At 41.2% G+C, this 19,382-nt stretch overlaps 2 protein-coding genes across 2 annotated transcripts; one reads left to right on the top strand and one right to left on the bottom strand.

Annotated features, from left to right (window-relative positions):
• Positions 1-854: 854 nt before the first annotated feature.
• ccdc47 (coiled-coil domain containing 47) lies at positions 855-11,475 on the bottom strand. Its single transcript, XM_030735388.1, has 13 exons — positions 11,351-11,475; positions 7,369-7,667; positions 7,166-7,267; positions 4,329-4,503; positions 4,102-4,223; positions 3,931-3,996; positions 3,739-3,840; positions 3,424-3,534; positions 3,191-3,276; positions 3,059-3,117; positions 2,790-2,899; positions 2,521-2,688; positions 855-1,581 (listed from the first exon to the last, which is right to left on the bottom strand). Exons 2-13 carry the CDS (start codon positions 7,657-7,659, stop codon positions 1,501-1,503), a joined length of 1,473 nt encoding a protein of 490 aa, XP_030591248.1. The 5' UTR covers positions 7,660-7,667; positions 11,351-11,475; the 3' UTR covers positions 855-1,500.
• Positions 11,476-13,310: 1,835 nt separating this feature from the next.
• dcaf7 (ddb1 and cul4 associated factor 7) lies at positions 13,311-19,274 on the top strand. Its single transcript, XM_030736225.1, has 7 exons — positions 13,311-13,690; positions 14,004-14,162; positions 15,984-16,095; positions 16,202-16,320; positions 16,411-16,620; positions 16,863-16,980; positions 18,033-19,274. Exons 1-7 carry the CDS (start codon positions 13,553-13,555, stop codon positions 18,203-18,205), a joined length of 1,029 nt encoding a protein of 342 aa, XP_030592085.1. The 5' UTR covers positions 13,311-13,552; the 3' UTR covers positions 18,206-19,274.
• The last annotated feature ends 108 nt before the right edge of the window (positions 19,275-19,382 follow it).

Here is a 19,382-nt window from a genome sequence, read left to right as displayed (position 1 = left end):
TGTGTCCCATTATCTCCTCCACATTCTTTAGACTGTGCTGGGAGACACAGCACACTACCTGAATGAGCTGCCAGTATAGTTTCACTCCACCAGCAGTAACAAGGACACAAGGGGGGGGTCAGTCAGGAGGGATAAGGACAGCGCAACAGTCTGAGGTTACCACCTGTAAAACAGGTGAAATAGCTTCACATTGGTTTCTTTCGAACTTGCCAGATTGATATGCCTTGATATGCATTATACTGTGATGATCTAGCATTCCATTGATTTATTTGACCAGTGTATTATGCTTCAATTCACTAAAAACTAAAGGTTATTAAATATCAGATTTAATAGCACTTACCTGTTAGATTATGGAAGAACTGCTTTCCACAAGCATGCTGCTGAATTGTCAATTTGAGGACAAGGACAGCCATAAACTGTCACCAACTATTTTAACCAGTGATGGGAGTTGGCCAAACAGAAACATGTCTACTCCTCTGTGGCATTCAGTTAGATTCTCACTTTATGTCAGGAAAAACATGAACAAGGTAAACAGACTGGCATATAAGAAGAAAAGAAAACCTAACCAAGGACACAAAGATTACTTTTCCGTGGGTTTAGCTGACAAAATCATAACTTCAGCACTATGCAGATTTAGTAAAGTATTTAATTCTTTCATGATTAAAAATGACTTCTGGTCTGACAGGACTCAATATCCTTTTCAGCCTGTTAAGACATGACCATACTGATGTGACCAAATGTAGCTTAGACTGCTGACAGTCTACTAGTTAAATTTAGCATCAAGCCCCACCCTTATTCTGCTGCCTGTTTTAGCCCATCACTCTTTCAACAGCTACCAGCCAAACACATATCAGTTTCTAAGTAAGACACCATTTTATTACCCACAGACCACTCTCTAACAACCATCACCAGCTGCCTTGTCATTTACCATTAAAAACAAACAAGTTTTCCAACAGATTCCAGTACATTTTTATTGTTTGCTCAGATAAAGATTATAAACAACTTGCAAGAAACCAACCACACTGCATTTATAAATTAAAATTTCCTTGATAGTATCATTTAAGATTATATTAATGCTAATATATTTCCAATGAAACCACAAGAATCCTTTTATTCCTTTAAAAAATTTGGCTGGGTATTACCACATAATGAATTCCTTTCCTGCAAATTAAGTTTAAAAAGCTCACTGAGCTACGCAACTGTCATGAATTTCAAGGAAAAAATCGTGGCATGAACAGTGATTACAGATTTAATGGTGAAAAGTCCTCCTCATTTGACACTGACAGTTCACTCACAGTCTAAGGTTTTAGCCACTGACATGAAGCAGGTGGTGACACGAACAGCTAAGCTCGACACACCCACAGGTGCAGGATGTCTGTTTGGAGCTGTGAGTGACTTGTGAGGAAGAGCTGTGGACTGTGGTGAGAGAAGCTGGAGGAAAATGTCTGAGCTGAGCACTGCTTTTATGTGTGCTTGTATCCTCATCCCTGTGATGACCTTTCACATGGCTTTAACTTTGATCTGCTTCATCTTCATCTGCTTCTTCTCGATCTTCTTCTGTTCACGCCGCTGGGCTGCTTCCTGAAAATGTGACATGAAAAAATATAGTTGAATTTACTTTAAAGAGAAAAATTCAACATTTTGGGAATTTTGCTCATTTGCTGTGCAACACCCTCAACCTCAGGATGACCACTTTTGATTGCAAGATGATTGCACACGTTGCCTGGTTGGAGGCAAGCTCTCCATCTCAGACAGATTGGTGAAGGTTTGCAAATAACTGCTATCTAATTTAGAAATTCAGACAGATTTATAGATTTGCAGTGTGCTGGCAGTCATTGTGCGGTGATGAGCACAACTCATCTGCAATGCATCTCTTTGCAATAGGGGAACTCGACTGAACTGGTTGCCAGCTGGTTATATTCCTATGTAAAGGCAAGGCTGAGTTGGTCATGTTGCAGTTAAATCACTGGCCTGCAGCAACTATGTCAATATTTGTGAAGGAATTTCTGAATTTGTTTGTAATTGCTCACTTGACACTATTCAGTCACAAACAGACTGACTGCACCTTACCGCTATTTGAATTGCTGTCTTTATGCAGCGAAGTTGCTTTGAAGACAGAAACTCAGTGCAAGTGTTCACAGACCTGCTCCCTGTCTTCAAAGTAATCCTTTCAAAGGCAACAAGACTGCAAGTCCATTGCACACGGTTGCAATATTTTGGTAATGCCAAAGTCTCCAACCACTGTTTTCCCTAGTGTGGTTGTAGCCTAACATGATAAATCTCCAAAAGTTGTTCAGTCCTTTACTTGAGACTACAGTACTGACATGATGCAGCAAAGGTCTGGCTAATGGGTAGACTGAACCAAGGACTTCATACAAAACAGGCACCAATTTGTGGGTTTTTCTTATAATTGAAGGTACCAGCTTCACCTATATGCATATCTACTGAATATTTCCATATTTCTAAAAACTACTGGATATCCTTTTGAGCAACTTAGTACGAAATTTTTTTATTTCAGACCTCCAGACGACGTTGTCTCTCAGGGTCCTCCTCATTCATGATCCTCTCCTTCTCTGCTCTCTTCTTCTCTTCACGCCGTGTTTGGGCTGCCTCCTGACGCTGAGCGTGAGTCTGCTTCAGGAAGTTCTCCTCGACACGGGCACGGTTTTTATCAGCTTTCTGTTTGCCCTAAACAGAAAGGATTAAAGAAAGAAATTTTAGAACCCTTATTTTAGAAGCTCAAATTCCAGTATATTAGCACAGGGCCACAGTGGGTACACTGCACTCACCTCTCTGTTCAGACGAAGCTTCTTGACTTTATCAATGCTGTAGATCACCATGTTCATGAGAGGAAGCAGAGCATCCATGTCTTTGGGAGAGGTGTTGCCCATGCCAGGCACTAAAAAAACACACACACACACACACACACACACACACACACACACACACACACACACACACACACACCATAAAACATATTAAAATGAGCACATCAGTAAAATCAAATGATGATGTATAGTGAAGATTTCCAAGACAGCGGCAGAGACAAAATGCTCACCATTAAATGTAAACAGCAGTGTCTTCTTAGTCTCCGGCAGCTTTAAGGGCTGACCCTCCCTAAAACACAACATTAAAAACTATCAGACAGAAAATCTTAACTGTAAGGCAAAAAGAATAAACGATTACTTACTCTTGCATAACTTTTGGACCAGAAAATTGGTCCGAGAAATGGATGGACTCAATCTTGTCAGCATGGTTGGTGATATAATGCACCATCTAAAAATGAAAAAAATTATGCAACACAAAATTTTAATGACCGTGATGCATTCAAAGAGAGAAATCAGGACACCATAATTGATGCAAACTTCAGAGAATATCCAGTCTCTTTTATGACACTACTTTGACATAAGAACCAGACTTCACCTTGTTGTCCATCACACCATCTGTCACCTCGCCCATCTCACTAAGAATAGCCAGGGAATCTGGGAGCCCATACTTGGCCCCAGACTTAGGCTTATCACCACAGAACTCACTCTGAGGAAAAAGGGACAAAAAAATAAATAAAAACAAGGCTTCTGTTTTCAGCATTAGTTGCTTATTACCTGGAAAATATTAAAAATTCAAAGCTGCGTATGGGTAAACATTAAGTCTTGAATACTGACCTATTTGTAGTCTTTATTTGTATGCAACAATAGCATAAAACAGTGACTCTTATGGTGATCTGTGGAAAAAACTCACCAAGTCCTGCATCTCTTTCTGAAGCCGGGCCATGGCCTTCTTGGTGCCCACAGCAAACACAAAAGTATCCATGTCCTCGTCATTAAGAGTCACTTTGATTTGCTGCAAACAAAAACAGACATCGATGGTTAAAAAGTGTATCTGCAGCAGTGTGCAGGGCAAAAAAATATCACTCCATGAGTGATAACATACCACTTGGTCACAGGCAGGCCTCATCATCCTGGCCAGAACATTGAGCAGGTCCTGCCTCTTCAGAAACTGTAACACATAACAAAAACATTAAAATATATAGAGAGAGAATATTTGGGACAATACACTGACACCAACAGAACATAATTATATATCCAAACACACAGTCCATACCTTGAGTTGGATCAGCATGCCTTCACAGCACACACGTCCAGAGCACCACAGGTTGTAGATGTGCTCATTTTCCTGATTCAGCTTCCCAGTGCTCACTGGCTCTTTACTGGTTCCATCATCACCTACACATTGTCAAGTGTTAACTTCATGTTGTCTATTAACATTGAATATATGGAAGAAGAACAAGCCTGTTAAGCAATACTTTTTACACTGTGGAAGCAACTCACCCACTAGAGCAAAGTTGCTTTCGAGAAGCTCCCTGTGTGAGTTAAACCAGGCCTGAGCCAGGCGACTGTTTTTGTTCTTTCCAATGATGTAGTTCATGATGTAGGCCAGCAGGCCGGTCACCATCAAAATCTCCATGTAGTAACTCTCCCAGCTGTTCTGAAGATGTGCAGGAACCTGCAGAGAAACAGCCAAGAGTTTTAGAAATGATGAAAATAAATTACTTTTTTTTTTTTTTTAAACATTAATTTCAATGACAAAGCTCTTGTTTTATCTTGCACTATAAATTATGAAAAATCCTTTCCTTCACAGTGGTGTCTTTTCACACCCTCCCACTCACAGTTTAGTCCAGCTCACAATAAATGATAAATGGATCTTTTCTACTCTGTCTGAGCACTCAAAGCTTATACAACACGTTTACATTTACCCCATTCACACAAGCACTTCCATGATTAACTAAGCTAAATGCTTTTTATTATCTAAGGTTCACACACATTCACACTCCAACGTCAGAGAGCAACTTGGGGTTAAGTATCTTGCCCAGGCATGCAGCCTGGAGTTGCCAGGAATCAAACCGCTGACCTTCTGATCAGTAGGTGACTGCTCTACCTCCTGAGCTACAGCCACCCCTGACAGAAAGAGAGCTTTTACTAAATAAAAGCAACCTGGAGCTGCAATCCCCCAAAATCACAACAAATCATTTGAGCCTTTGAAGTATTTTCTTTTTTGTTGATGCTCCATTTACATCTTTACTTCAGCCAACTGATTAACAGCTACTTCTTTGCTGCTACTGATGAAAATATGAGATGAATTTCAAATAAAAAAAAATAAATCAGAGAATGAAGATTACCTTTGCTTTTTTCAAATTACCAGTTGATTACACTTTACCACTGATCTAAAGGAAGTGAAAGTCATAAAAAGGTTTCTGCAGGTGGCCCTTGCTCAGGATCAGTATTAGCCTGCAGCTGCTTGCTAATAAATTGTGTCAGTTGGTTGTTGGCTTTGTTTCTCCAGCGTTGCTGCTCTGTTGTCCCCTTAGTGGATTAGTCATTGCTGCCTGGGGCTCTTGTTGCCCCCATCTGCACTCACAGGTATCCTGTGGGCCAGCAGGGACTGACTGTTGCTGTCGAAAGACCGGTTTACAGTCAAAAGCACCTGCTAGTCTGTTTCTAATGCCCTACAGGATGACCTTGTGTTTCCTACCATGTCCATCTCTTCAATTATTCATATTTTATTTAAATTATATTTAAAGTTTAAGGACAGATTGATTCAATAAATGCACCGGATTTGTTTATTAAAATAATCATGAGCATGATGTTTTTGCCATAATCAAGAAGCCCTAGCATTTTGAGGTTTAAAAAATAAATTCTGAACCATGTAGCACAACAAAAACAAATTTGTTTTTGACTATAACATACATTATAAGGTTATTACATGTTATTACTTTTTAAATATAATGACAGTCCATTCATCCATTCTCTTCCGCTTATCTGGGGCCGGGTCGCGGGCGCAGGAGCCTAAGCAGAGAAGCCCAGGCTTCCCTCTCCACAGCCACCTCCTCCAGCTCATCTGGAGGGACCCCAAGGTGTTCCCAGGCCAGCCGAGAGATATAATCTCCCCAGCGTGTCCTGGGCCTACCATGGGGCCTCCTCCCGATGGGACATGCCCGGAACACCCTGCCCAAGTGTGTCGGGCGGTTGTCGAGGGCGGAGGCCCTGGCGGACCAATCCCCGGCTATCGAGTATGGCTATAATGACAGTACTGTTTTTAAATGAGCTCAAACCTGGTTTGAGATTTCTGTGCTGAACTTTGCCATTCCTTTGCAGTCATGTACACAGGCACCACTGTATATAAAATGGGTGAATAACGGCCAGTCTATCAGCCTGGCTAACTTATCAATCTAGCTCAAATCAGTGCAACTGTGACAGAAATAAGTCAACTGCTAAAGATCACAATTTTAGGACTGACTGAAATGTGCCATAAACCCTTTCTGAGCTGCTGGTCTTTGACTGTTTTTGCACCCCCTGTATTGCAAAACAAAGGAGCCTCTTTAGTGTTTTTCTACACCTCATGATGAGAGTTGATTAGTATGATGGCAGAAGAGGATCCCCTAAGGAAGGCTTCTCTATACACTGTTCATATGCATTCCACATATACTGCGTAGATGTGGAAGGCTGGTATTGATAGCCTGTGGAGGTGGGCAGCGAAGGATTTGCAGGGCGTTTACTCTGCAAACCGTCTGCATTGCTGGGGATCACTGGACAGGATAAGAGCAGGGCCATTAGATCAGCTACTGAAGCTGGAGAGAAAGCCACGGCACATTAGAGAGATGTATTTTTCAGCTGTACGTTGCATTTGGATACTTCAGTTATATGACTAGAAACGTGGGATTTAGGGAGGCGCTGCTGTGTGCATTATTGTTTGATGTAGTTGCATGTTTGTTTTCCTGGGGCTATAAATTGGTGAGCTGGTGATTTTTTTTTTACATTTACCATTTTAGTGTCACCTTTGTGTCATTATCAATCACAGTGCTAAGGGTTTCTAAAGCCTTGACTAGATTCTGTTGCAGACAGAGAGCTGGAGACACGATGGCCGAGCAATCACTCCTGTTATATTTCTTTGATGTCTGCTTGAAGTCTGGGGGTGCATGTGTGGATGAATCTGTTGGTTTTCTGAACTGGTGGTCCACGTGGACCCTCATGCTCAGATTTATGACTACATTTACGTCACTTGGATGCAAGCGGACTCAGACAAGCAAAGCATAATCAAGGATTAAGAATGCAGCACTCAGTGTGCCAGGCTTGCTTTTTAGAAGATTTCATCATTAAGCCCAGCTTACCGTGTGGATTATCAGGGGGTCTTTCATGGAGTGGCTTGTCTTCTCCACGTCTCCAATCCCTTCAAACTCCTCCTGGTCATATTTGCTGTACATGTCTTGATCCTAAGAAAATATAGAAATTAAATACATAAAATCAATACATATAATTTATTACATAAACTGTGTTCAAATATCAAGTTGTAAACAGTTGCAAGGTAATGAACCTGTGTGTCTGAGTCTTCAAACCCATCCTGGCCATCCTCCAGCTCCACAGTGGCTTCATCTTCATCCTCTTCCTCATCTGGCTGCAAGGATGGTGAGACACGTGGCGGAGGGGCGGTTTCTGCCTCAGCTGCTGGATCGTCGTTCATGTCCTCAAACTCGGCAAAGTCATTGTCATCGAAGTCTGCTAGGTCCTCTCCATCGTCAAAGTCGTCATTGTAACGCCCCCTAGAGACGGGGATGGCCAAGAGGAGCAGCAGTGTGGGTATCAGGAGGAGATAGATGCTTCGCATGGTGGGACCTGCATCACAGCAGGGAGAGACAGTTGATGCAACAAACGGGAAAATAAGGGTTGACAACAATGTAGACAGAGCGACTACAGAAATACAGGACACGTAAAAATCTCAGACTTGGCAAAGAATAGAAAGATTAAGAAACTAGTTCAGAAATTTGTCAACCAAGACATCTGGCAACAGAAAGATTATTATGCTTCCTGTTTATGAAATCTGAGGACTAGTTTAAGATCAGAGCCCAGCTGACACATGGGTCAGCCAATCTTGATCCATGAGACATACTGATATTGCCACTAATTTACTAATTCATTAAAAACAGGAGAAAACAAAGAAACAGATTAGTCAACAAGTCTTAGTTAAAACTGAGCACCATCTAACAGATGATAAACATTGTGCTCATTTACAGAGAGAGGTACTCACTTTATGTGACTTCATGTAAACTTGCCAACTAGTTCCTGACATATTTTGCTGGAAAGATAATAAATAATCTTCATCTTTTCTATGTTTTCTTATGTTAACTCACTCTACTGTATGTAAGTATATAAAGGTGTATTAGGGATGCACAAACTAACATCAGTAAATATCTTATTTTCAAGTAGAGTTTGTGTTATGTTATTTTACAGAAGTCTGCATTTTCCTGTTACTGTTGTCCATTTTATAAAACCAGTTCTGGTGATTTTCTTCTGGTGAAAAGCTAAACCTTTAATTTGCAAGAAAAACCCTATATTTTATTTTATATATATATATAATCTAGTAGATTGGTGTGGGAAACACAACCTCTGCATCAATGCAGGGAAGACAAAGGAGCTAGTCTCAACATCCCATTGCTTCTCCATCATCACCTGGTATGGAAACCGCTGCTGACAGGAAGATGCTGTAGTGAAAGCTGCCCAGAAGATCGCTCACAGCCATCTCCCCTCCACTGAGGACATTTACGTCAGCGGGTGCAGGAGCAGTGCATTATGAGGGATTCCAACCACCGACCCAGCGTTTAAACTGTTTCACTCTGCTCCCTCAAGCAAACTTTGTTTTTCAATATAATAAAGGAACCTTCACCTTGATTTCTGCTAATGGTCTAAGTCATTTTTTTTAGGGTTTTCAGAAAAGACAAAAAACTCAATGAAAAATAGAAATCTACATAATTTAGGCAAAAAACTTTCATCAAAAAAATGACTTAGGCCGTTATTTTAACAAGGTGACGATATGCTATACAGGTTTGCAAGCCAAAAGAAAAAGAAAAAGAAAAAAAAAAAAAAAGGTCATTTGCAACTTGACTTCTATCAGCCATGAATCCAAGAGATGAACTAAACTGTGGTTTTGGTTTTATTACACCCTTAAAGTGTACCAACATCCTCAACCTAATACTAAAAACCTTTAAAAGTCTAACACACACACACACACACACACACACACACACACACACACACACACACACACACACACACACACACACACACACACACACACACACACACACCTCAAAAAATTAAAAAGAAACTTTTTAAATCAGAGTTTAGCATTAAGTCAATTAAACCTCTGGGATATTGATCTGGTCAGTTAAGTAGCAGAGGGGGTGGTTAATCAGTTTCAGCTGCTTTGGTGATAATGAAATTAACAGGTGCAACATTGAGACAACCCAAAACAGGAAAGGTTTTACAGGTGGAGGTCACTGGCATTTTCCCCTCCTCATCTTTTCTGTTTTTCACTAGTTTTGCATTTAGCTAGGGTCAGTGCCATTGTCAGAAGGTTTGCTGTGTCTCCCATGACAGTCTCAAGAGCACTGAGGAAATTCCAGGAGACAGGCAGTTACTCTAGGAGAGCTGGACAGGGACGTAGAAGGTCCTTAATCCATCACAAAGACCAGTATCTGCTCCTTTGCGGAAGGAGGAACAGGATGAGCACTGCCAGAGCTGCAAAATGACCTCCAGCAGGCCACTGGTGTGAATGTCATTGATCAAATAATCAGAAACAGACTTCACGAGGGTGGCCTGGAGGATCAAGGAATTGATACCATTGACTGGCCCCACACACTCACGTGACCCAAATCCAGTACCTCTGGTAAATTATACTTTGGTCCATTCGACTCTGCCAGGTTGCACCTCAGACTGTCCAGATCTGGGAGGAGATCCCCCCCAGAACACCATCCATCATGGGTCCCATGCCCCAACGTTGTCAGGTATGCATACAAGCATGTGGGGGCCAAACAAACAACTGAGTACCATTTTGAGTTGCTGCAATGAAATTTCAGCAAAAGTGTGGGTAATTATATATATCCCACCCCAAAAACTTGGGGACATTTACATGAGAACCTTAGCGTTAAAACAGAGACTCAAACAGAGAAAATAAAGCATAATACTAAATATAATCACCTAGGACATTTCCACCCACACCTGCCAACAGACAAAGGTCATACATCTTATTGATCCCTTTAGGGGTCACCACAGTGGATCATTTGCCTCCATCTCACCCTTTCCCAGCATCCTTCTCTGTCACACCAACTCTCTGCATGTCCTCCTTCACTATATCCATGTACTAGTCAGTCTTTACATTTAAAGTCCCTACACTCACCTTCACACTCCTGCCTTTCCTTCTCTCTCACTGCCTAACACGCCTTACCCCTGTCCTCTTCCTCTGTCTTTGGTTAACAGTAGCACAGTTTCCACCAGCACCCTGTTGGCCAACAGCACCTGAGGTGGTCGTTGTTACCCTGGGCCCCAACCAATCTGATACAGAAATCTCATTCAAAATTTTATCTGGACTTGAGTACACCTGCTGGTCCCTCTGTGGCAAGGGTCACAATGAAGTTAATCATGTCAAAGGCAAAAACCAGAGATCCAACAACAAATAAAATACAAAGTAACCAAAAAGATGCACCAACCCATTAGGATTTAACAGTACTTAACCACGTGTGTGTGTGTGTGTGTGTGTGTGTGATAAGCATGTCTGATCTTCATCCACCCAAAGACCGAAGTATTCCCCTAAAATCAGACGCTCCTTTGTAAAGAAGTGGTTTCCCTTATTGTTTAAACTGATGACATTTCTTTAAACCACACACAAACAGGCTGAACAGCAGATTAAAGTGGTCCCTGCGCACAAAGTGGGGTATTAAGGTGACAAAATTCCCACAGAAAACTCTCCCAGCAGAGCGACAGGAACTAAAAACAATGACTAAGGAAGAAAATTACCTCCAATTATCAGCAGCCCCACTTTATCGCTAGAGAAAACTCATACAGTTGGACCTTCAGACGTCTGTGGCCACACGGATGTCAGCTGGAACCGACTTAAGCAGCTTCAATCTTAGAAGTGCAACCAAAGTGCTTTCGTTAGCCCAACCAACTTTGAGCCACTGATCCAATCTGTGCTACACGCTCGCTAACAGCTAAAACACTGATTAAACTTCCTGACTTGTTTGTGACATTTGTGTTGAAATTATCAATGTGCCCGTAACTAGTAACGGGTGCAGGATTAAACCACAAATATTATTTGTATCACCCAACCCATCCCCCCCCGCCGCCACTACCCAGCTCCCACTCCCTCATTAACCGCTAGCAAATCTGACATTAGCATGCTAACGTTGGCTAACTAGCATGACAGCACGTCTCCAAGAGCCCAACTTACGATTTCAGCAGAAAGCAGCGTTTTTTGTTTAAAAAGGGCCCAGTTAAACAAAATTATTGAATAAACAGCTCACCTGGAGTCGACCTGTCACGGTAAAAGGATCACTTGCGTAAATTAAGCAGCATGAACTGTCCTTGTGACGACGACACACCTGAAAAGTGATACAGCCCTTTCAAAGTAAAAGTATTGCGACCGGATAATGCAGGATATTTTATGTATATTTCCAATACGAAACATTTATTTTGAATATTAAAACCGGAAGTGTTTGTATGCCTGCTTTGGCGTTATTAGTGGCGGTAATGCCGCCCCCTTGCGGACACAGCACGCAACTTACATCCGCCTATTTTATAATACGCTGGTTTACAGTATGTATACTAAAATGTTAACGATTACAGTGTCAATAGTGAAGAAACTTAAAGAGGTCCAGTCGCCTTTTTTTCAAGCTCCAGAGACTATTATGACGTGGATGACTGAGAACCTACACAGACAGTGAAGAAAAATATATAGTCTATCTTTATTACATACAAATAGTTATAAAAAATAAATTAAATAAACACTTGGATACATATAAGATAAAAACATTGTGATTTATATTTGTGCGCAGGCACTGTCCATATTTACATTAAGTATTTAAAAAGACATCAATAACTTTATTTTCTAATATTTCAATAAAACGCAGATTGTATACTCTGCCCTCTTGTGGTCACAATGAGTAACTATAGCTTTCGCTTTTGAACGTATTATTTTGGAAGGAAACAAACGGAAATGACACTCTGCTATTGTGTCTAACTTGATGAGCGTGGAGTTGCAGTTTCTCGCTGTGGCCACCAGAGGGCCAAAACACTGAAACACCAAACACCAAAAGATCTTAAAAATCGACAACTGTTAAACATTGATTGTAAAATTACCAGAACGTCACTTGTTTAGAATAGGCTGTGTTTCAAACCATGCTTTAGAGCGACTGCAGAAAAAAATATGTAATTACACAGTAAATTATTTTAATTGCGTTCACTGTAATGCATTGAAAATGGTCGTTAAGTGTTAATTAAGCCGTACACAATAGCTTAGCTCCACGTTTCCGGTTTGAACATTCAAAATAAAGCAAAATTAGGCAAACATTGGGTCGTAACCACCTATGCTAGCATGCTAGTACTAATGATCCGTATTAGTACTAGCATGCTTCTGGAACATTTAAAAATGAAAAGATAATAAATAGACAGTTTTTGGTTAATATGGAAGTCCAGTGTAGTCCAGACGGTGCCATTACACAACATATCAACAAGACTCAGGGGAAAGCATTAATATATAGTAACAGTAGACATTAAAAGCCCAAATGTTGAGCTAAGTAAGTTAGTTCATAGGCAGTTTAGACTCATCAGACTGCTGCTGCCCTCCCTAGAAAGGCAAAAATAAATAAACTTTCCTGTTCATGTACTTGTGTTCATGTGTGATGGTTTGAAAGATTTGCAAAGAAAAATTTTAGCAGAGAAAGAAATTACAAAATCTGATAATCCTTTGAGTAACAAGCTTATTTCTCTGCTGATGTATGCTGAATGGACTTGGGGTTTATTCTGAATGTTTTCCAAACTGGTTTAACCCACAGCGACCCCAGCCTCAAATTTACCTTCAGTTTTTAGAACAATTATGGACTAACGCAGTATAATACAAACATCTTTTTCATTGCTCTTGCCAGTCCTGTAAAACGAATCCTCTGTTCTTAGTTGTTTATATTTTGTAAACTTCTTTTATTGACTTGATGGATATTTTCTTTGTTATACTTTTTTTTTTAAAAAATAACTCTTCTGTGTAAGATGACTTCTTTGTAAGTTTCTGTGTTTTGAAAGGTGCCTAATTTTATTTTTCTTCTTTTTCTTATTGAGAGAATCCAGCTGTTTCCCCCTTTTGGCTGCCTTCTAATCTCCTGCTACTCTCTTCAGTCTAGCAGGTGGCGGTAATGCGCCTCTCAGTTTAGTCACCAACCGCGAGAGAAGGAGAAGCTTATTTTAAAGTTATGTTGAAAATCCAAACCGGAAGCGGGTTACGTTGCGCACGACTTGACCTCTTCTTCAGGTTGCAACGAGCGATGGTACTCTTTGTTAAGTAACGTGGTGGTAAATGTTACTTTGAGCCAAATTTTGCTTCGTTAAATAGACATTGTCGCCGAGTCTGCTGACATTCGTTCCTGCGAGTTGAAGAAGCGGGTCGAACTTCGCTTGTGGGACTACTTAAATCGCAGTTCGCTGACGCTGGTGTGTTGGCTGCAGTTCGAGGGGGGATGTCTCTTCACGGCAAAAGAAAAGAAATCTACAAATACGAAGCGCCATGGACGGTGTACGCCATGAACTGGAGCGTCCGTCCGGACAAACGGTTTCGACTGGCTCTCGGGAGCTTCGTGGAAGAATACAACAACAAGGTGCGCAGTGTGTTTTGGGGCCGTCGGCAGCTAACACAGCGTTAACGAATTAATGCTAATGCTAGCTCCCCTAGCGTTCAATAACAATGCCCCATCTGTTGTTATTCACCAGTAAAATTGAAGTGCTAACCGTGCACAAATGTATTAATATCCAGCTCCTCATCTGTTGTGTGTTAGTGAAGACACCCCTTAGTAACGCCACTATAAATGGACAATTCTAACTCCGACCCCTCCGGGAACAATCATTTGGTTCATTCCCGGTATAACAGCTCATTTGTTTGATATGACAGGTGATGTTTCCCCTTCTGCACAGGTTCAGCTGGTGGGTCTGGAGGAGGAGAGCTCAGAGTTTGTCTGCAGGAACACGTTTGACCACCCTTACCCCACCACCAAGATCATGTGGATCCCAGACACGAAGGGGGTTTATCCAGACCTGCTGGCCACCAGTGGGGACTATCTGCGCATCTGGAGGGTAAGAATACAGATACCTGTGTTTGTATAGCACATTTCTAAATAAGGCACAAAGCAGTATACATAAAAATAAAAGATAACAAGCAAAAGATAATAAAACAATTAAATGAATACATAGCGGTAAACGGTAAGTTTAACACAACAGGAGAACACAGCAGAAAAAACAATTATTTTCAGAGTAGTACGTTTTGAGCAAAGGGGTGAGGATGTCGGGAGTGACGGTGGTTCAGGGCATGCATGAGGGCAGCGAGACAGTGGTGAGTATTTTTATAGATATAATCTGTAGTAAGATCACGGAGCAGATGGAGAGGAGCCTGGAGAAGTGGAGGTATGCTCTGCAGAGAAGAGGAATGAAAGTCAGTAAAAGCAAGACTCTGTGTGTGTGTGTGTGTGTGTGTGTGTGTGTGTGTGTGTGTGTGTGTGTGTGTGTGTGTGTGTGTGTGAGTGAGAGGGAGACTGGTGTAACAGTGAAGCTGCAGGAAGCATAGGTGGTGAAGGTGGATGAGTATAAATACCTGGCTTCAACCATCCAAACCAACGGACAGTGGAGATGAGTGTAAGGGGTGATTTGTGACAGAAGGATAGCAGCAAGAGTGAAAGGGAAGGTTTACAAAATGATAGTGAGACCTGCAGTGATGTATGGATTGGAGATGGTGGCGCTGACAAAAACATAGGAAGTCGAGCTGGGAGCGACCAGTATGGACAGGATTAGAAATGAGTACAGCTCAGGGTGAGGGCTTTGGAGACAAAGTTAGAGACGAAAGGCTGAAATGGTTTGGACATGTGCAGAGGAGGGACAGTGGATATACTTGGCAAAGGATGTTGAAGATAGAGCTGCCAGGCAGGAGGAAAAGAGGAAGACCACAGAGATTTATGGAACAGCCAAGAGAAAAAGAAGAGATCAAGCAGTCATCTATATGATATGACCTCCTAGTTTTAAAAGTGATCATTTAATATTTTTAATACCTACTATTATATTTTAAAATCTACTGTGATACAGACTGGAAGCAAATTATCTCGTTAAAAGTTTGTGAGGCAGAGAAGAACTTTGCAGTAATCTAACTGGGACGAGATTAATGCATCATTCTTCTTGTTAAAGTTTTGGCAGATAAAATGAGCCGATTAGAAAAAGACAGCTGGATAATGCACTCACACATTCCTTCCACTGATTGACCCACATCTTTTTTCACACCTTGGCTCATGTGATTATGCACATGATCAACAGTGGGTGAACAACCGCCTCCATGGGACAATCCCCACTAGGGTTTAAATACCCGGGACTCCTCACGTTTTGGTTTTAGAACTGAAGAAGCCTTTTGGATGAGAGGTGAAACATCCAGTCCAGTCCAGCTGCCCTTTTTTCAAGCTTCAGAGGCCATCAGTGACTCATATTTTGCTTCTTTATTATGAACTCGCACTGTCCTGCCACTGTAAATATTCACCCATGGAACAAATGCATGATTTAATCCTCTGTAGTTGCTAAACACCATATCCAGCTGTTGTAAAGATGCCTTTTTAAAACATGAAACCTTACATTTGTTAATTGTTGAAGATTTTGTTGTCATTTTGGTCATTTCTTTGGATGATTTCACAACAAAACTGAAAAGTGAAAACAATATTTCTGGCCTCATTTAACTTGACTCTCGTCCTTTGCTGTATCTGTCGATTATCAGTGACACTCACTTGTCACCCTGACATAAACTGCTCTGTTTTGAAGATAAGATCAGTTTGTTTGGTCCTTAAACGTGGCTGGCTGGGAGCTATGAATTAGTTGCATTAGCTGGTAGCACTTGTTGTAAGAAGCCTTGCATTTGTGTCACAGGTCAGCGACACAGAAACACGTCTTGAATGTTTGCTGAATAACAACAAGAACTCGGACTTCTGCGCTCCCCTCACCTCCTTCGACTGGAATGAAGTCGATCCCAATCTGCTTGGTAAGAAACCTGATGTCTCATCAACTGTAAAGACTCACAGAATTGAATTTAGTTTCTCTTTTATGACACTTAAATTTATTGTGCTGGATTGTTGTCTTTTCTGCAGGTACTTCCAGTATTGACACAACCTGCACAATCTGGGGGTTGGAGACCGGTCAGGTGTTGGGACGAGTTAACCTGGTGTCTGGACATGTGAAGACCCAGCTGATCGCTCACGACAAAGAGGTCTGCGTGTGTCTGGATGCCAGAAATGATCCATGTGTGGATGTGTAAGCAGAAGAATACTTGATTTAATCTAGTTGTTTTTCTCTACAGGTGTATGACATTGCGTTCAGCCGTGCAGGAGGTGGCAGAGACATGTTCGCCTCCGTTGGAGCTGATGGGTCCGTCCGCATGTTTGACCTCCGACACCTCGAGCACAGCACCATCATCTATGAGGACCCCCAGCACCACCCACTCCTCCGCCTCTGCTGGAACAAACAGGACCCCAACTACCTGGCCACGATGGCGATGGATGGCATGGAGGTCGGTTTGCTGCAGTACATCTTGTTTGTTTGTTTGTTTTTTAAATTACTGAAGCACTTTTTTTTGTTGTAGTGAGCATTAAAAAAAGTAACATTTAGATTTTTTGACATGTAATTATCACAAGTAACTGCACTGGATCTTGTATGGTATGCTAAGAAGCCACAGCTATAAATGAACATTGATGTCATTTCAAAAAAGAAAAGAAATTCTATTATTGGATTTAATTTGAAATCTTTTGCCAGGTGGTTATCCTGGATGTACGCGTGCCCTGCACTCCAGTGGCTCGGCTGAACAACCATCGCGCATGTGTTAACGGCATCGCGTGGGCACCTCACTCCTCATGTCACATCTGCACTGCAGGTAAGCAAACCGCAAGCGGGGTTTTGTTGAGATCAGAACCAGATGTGGGGATGCGTGATGTCAGATAGACATAAAATAACACACTTCAACCTTTAATTAGAGTTTTATATTGTGTTTAAAGGCTGGTCAGATGCCAAAACAGTGGCTCTTGGTTTGTGATGCTAAAAACAGGAAAGTCATCAGTGTTCCAACTGTATTATATTTCTTTGTAAGAGAAGGGGCTCACATGACAATTTACCACAAATGTGTGGACTAGGGCTCATAGAAAAATGGTGATATATAACATAAGATACAATATGGTTAAAAACTAGGGATGGCCAATTCAACGATTTACTTGTGAAATTTTGGCTTTACATGACGGACTGTGCGCTGGAGCTCATGGAGAATTTACATTAAAATAAATACTCACATGTAGCGCTTTCATAAAGAACAAAACCCCCGATTCACTATCCACACAGCATTATCACTAAAATTGCTAAAAATGGAAAAGTCTCCAGCATCACTAATGGGGCAGACTGGCCAGGTTGCAGTCCCCCAGCCGTGAGCAGAAGCTTTCCCCTTATAGCCAAAAGGTTTGCTGGAGGGAGTTGGGGAAAAATACTGCAGTGTTTCTTTGCAGTTTTGAGAGATCTTTGCAGATAGAGAAATTAAGATAAACACTGGAAATGTTGGGAAGTCTTGTTGTTCTTGATGGCATCATTGCTTGGCTGTTTTTGTACATCTTTGGGTGGCTTTTCCCATGCAAGAAATAATTGCACAAACTATTTAATTTTACTTGTAAATCATGACCTTTACAAAGTTGTTTTAGTATCATTTTATTTGTAACACACAAAAGAATATTTCTTTACTTAAAATAAGTAAGAAAGCATAATAAGGATCCACTTCATGAGAAGTTAAAGTGAGAAGTTTGCTGCTCCTCATCACATCAGAATAAATCCCAACAGGGAATACCAGTTTGCAGCTATAAGCTAGGTTATAGGAAAGACGGGCAGTTTTTTTTCCTTCTCTACATTATACTGTCATTAACAGTCATTTCTGTCTTCGCCTCTAAGCTGACGACCACCAGGCCCTGATCTGGGACATCCAGCAGATGCCACGGGCCATTGAGGATCCTATCCTGGCCTACACTGCTGAAGGAGAGATCAACAACGTCCAGTGGGCCTCCACGCAGCCGGACTGGATCGCCATCTGCTATAACAACTGCCTGGAGATCCTGCGTGTCTGAAGTCACGAAGAAGGAGCACCATTTCAAATCTGGACTTTTTTTCAGTTCTCATTCCTCTGTTTTCGTGACAAGGATGAGGTGTTGAGTGAACTCTCTGAATGCGTTTGGAATATTAAATACCTGCTCTGCAATAACCTGGTTTACATTGTTTTTTTCCATGTCTTTATTCTACTGTTATATTAACCGTGTATAAGCACTTATTTATTTTACTTTGCTCGCAAGGTAGTGTTCAGCAGCTGGGAGAGACATGAGTGCTTTGAACTCTGAGCTGCTGCCTATGAAAGTCAAATTTTTGTACTTCTTGGTGTGATTTGTAGCCAGCTGTGTGATTATCATGAAGGGGTTACCTGTTGTACATTTCATCTGTTTCATTTCTCAAGGTTGATGCCAGCTACTGTAGGTGGCAGAAGATGACCTCTCTAATAAGTAGGAATATGTTGTAGCCTTTCTTGTCAATGCATACCTTTTTATCGAGAATTCAAGGATTAATATATTACAGTCTTGTTTACCCTTGTGGCAATTTAAGCTGTTAAATTTATCAAATGGGTGTGTGTTCTTTCTCCAGATGACTGTGCCCAGGCTCACGCTTGTAACTGGGGCAACTTTTAGAAAAATGTAAAATAACCTGAGAGGGTTCATGTTGTCACTGCAGTGGTGTGTCATCATATGTTGTGTTTTAGTTTTGCAGTTGGCAATCCAGTGAGGCAGCCATGTACAGCAGCACTCAGAACCTACCAGAGCAATGTTGTTCAGCCTTTTATGCCCCCAAATTATTCTCCTCTTTCTTATTTTTATTTGTAGAAGGCTGTGCTTGGAAAGCTGCATTTTTCCATGGTGTGTGAGTTGTCAAAATGGGAGGAAACAACTTTCTGACCATGTTTATGTCTGCCTCTCTTTTTTGTTTTCAATAATTAAAGGGTCGTGTCCTTGTAGCATGCCATTACAAGGCAAATTGTACATACATATAAATATATCAACTTAAGATGTTGGTAAGACAAGTGTTCATGTTGTAGTTTTTTTCATAAAGTTTAATATTGAATTTACTCCTAATAAATTGTATTCCTCCATATCTTAGAAATGAAGCTTTGTAGTGTTTTTTTTAATGTTTTTTGGATCTGTTTGCTCAGATTATAACTGTTCCTGCATTGCATGAGTTTAAATATGTAAACAGAAACTG

This window comes from Archocentrus centrarchus, chromosome 8 (assembly GCF_007364275.1).
Source record: "Archocentrus centrarchus isolate MPI-CPG fArcCen1 chromosome 8, fArcCen1, whole genome shotgun sequence".
Lineage (NCBI taxonomy): Eukaryota > Metazoa > Chordata > Actinopteri > Cichliformes > Cichlidae > Archocentrus > Archocentrus centrarchus.
The sequence above is the reverse complement of the archived record's forward strand: the minus strand, read 5'-3'. Positions and strand labels throughout refer to the sequence as shown.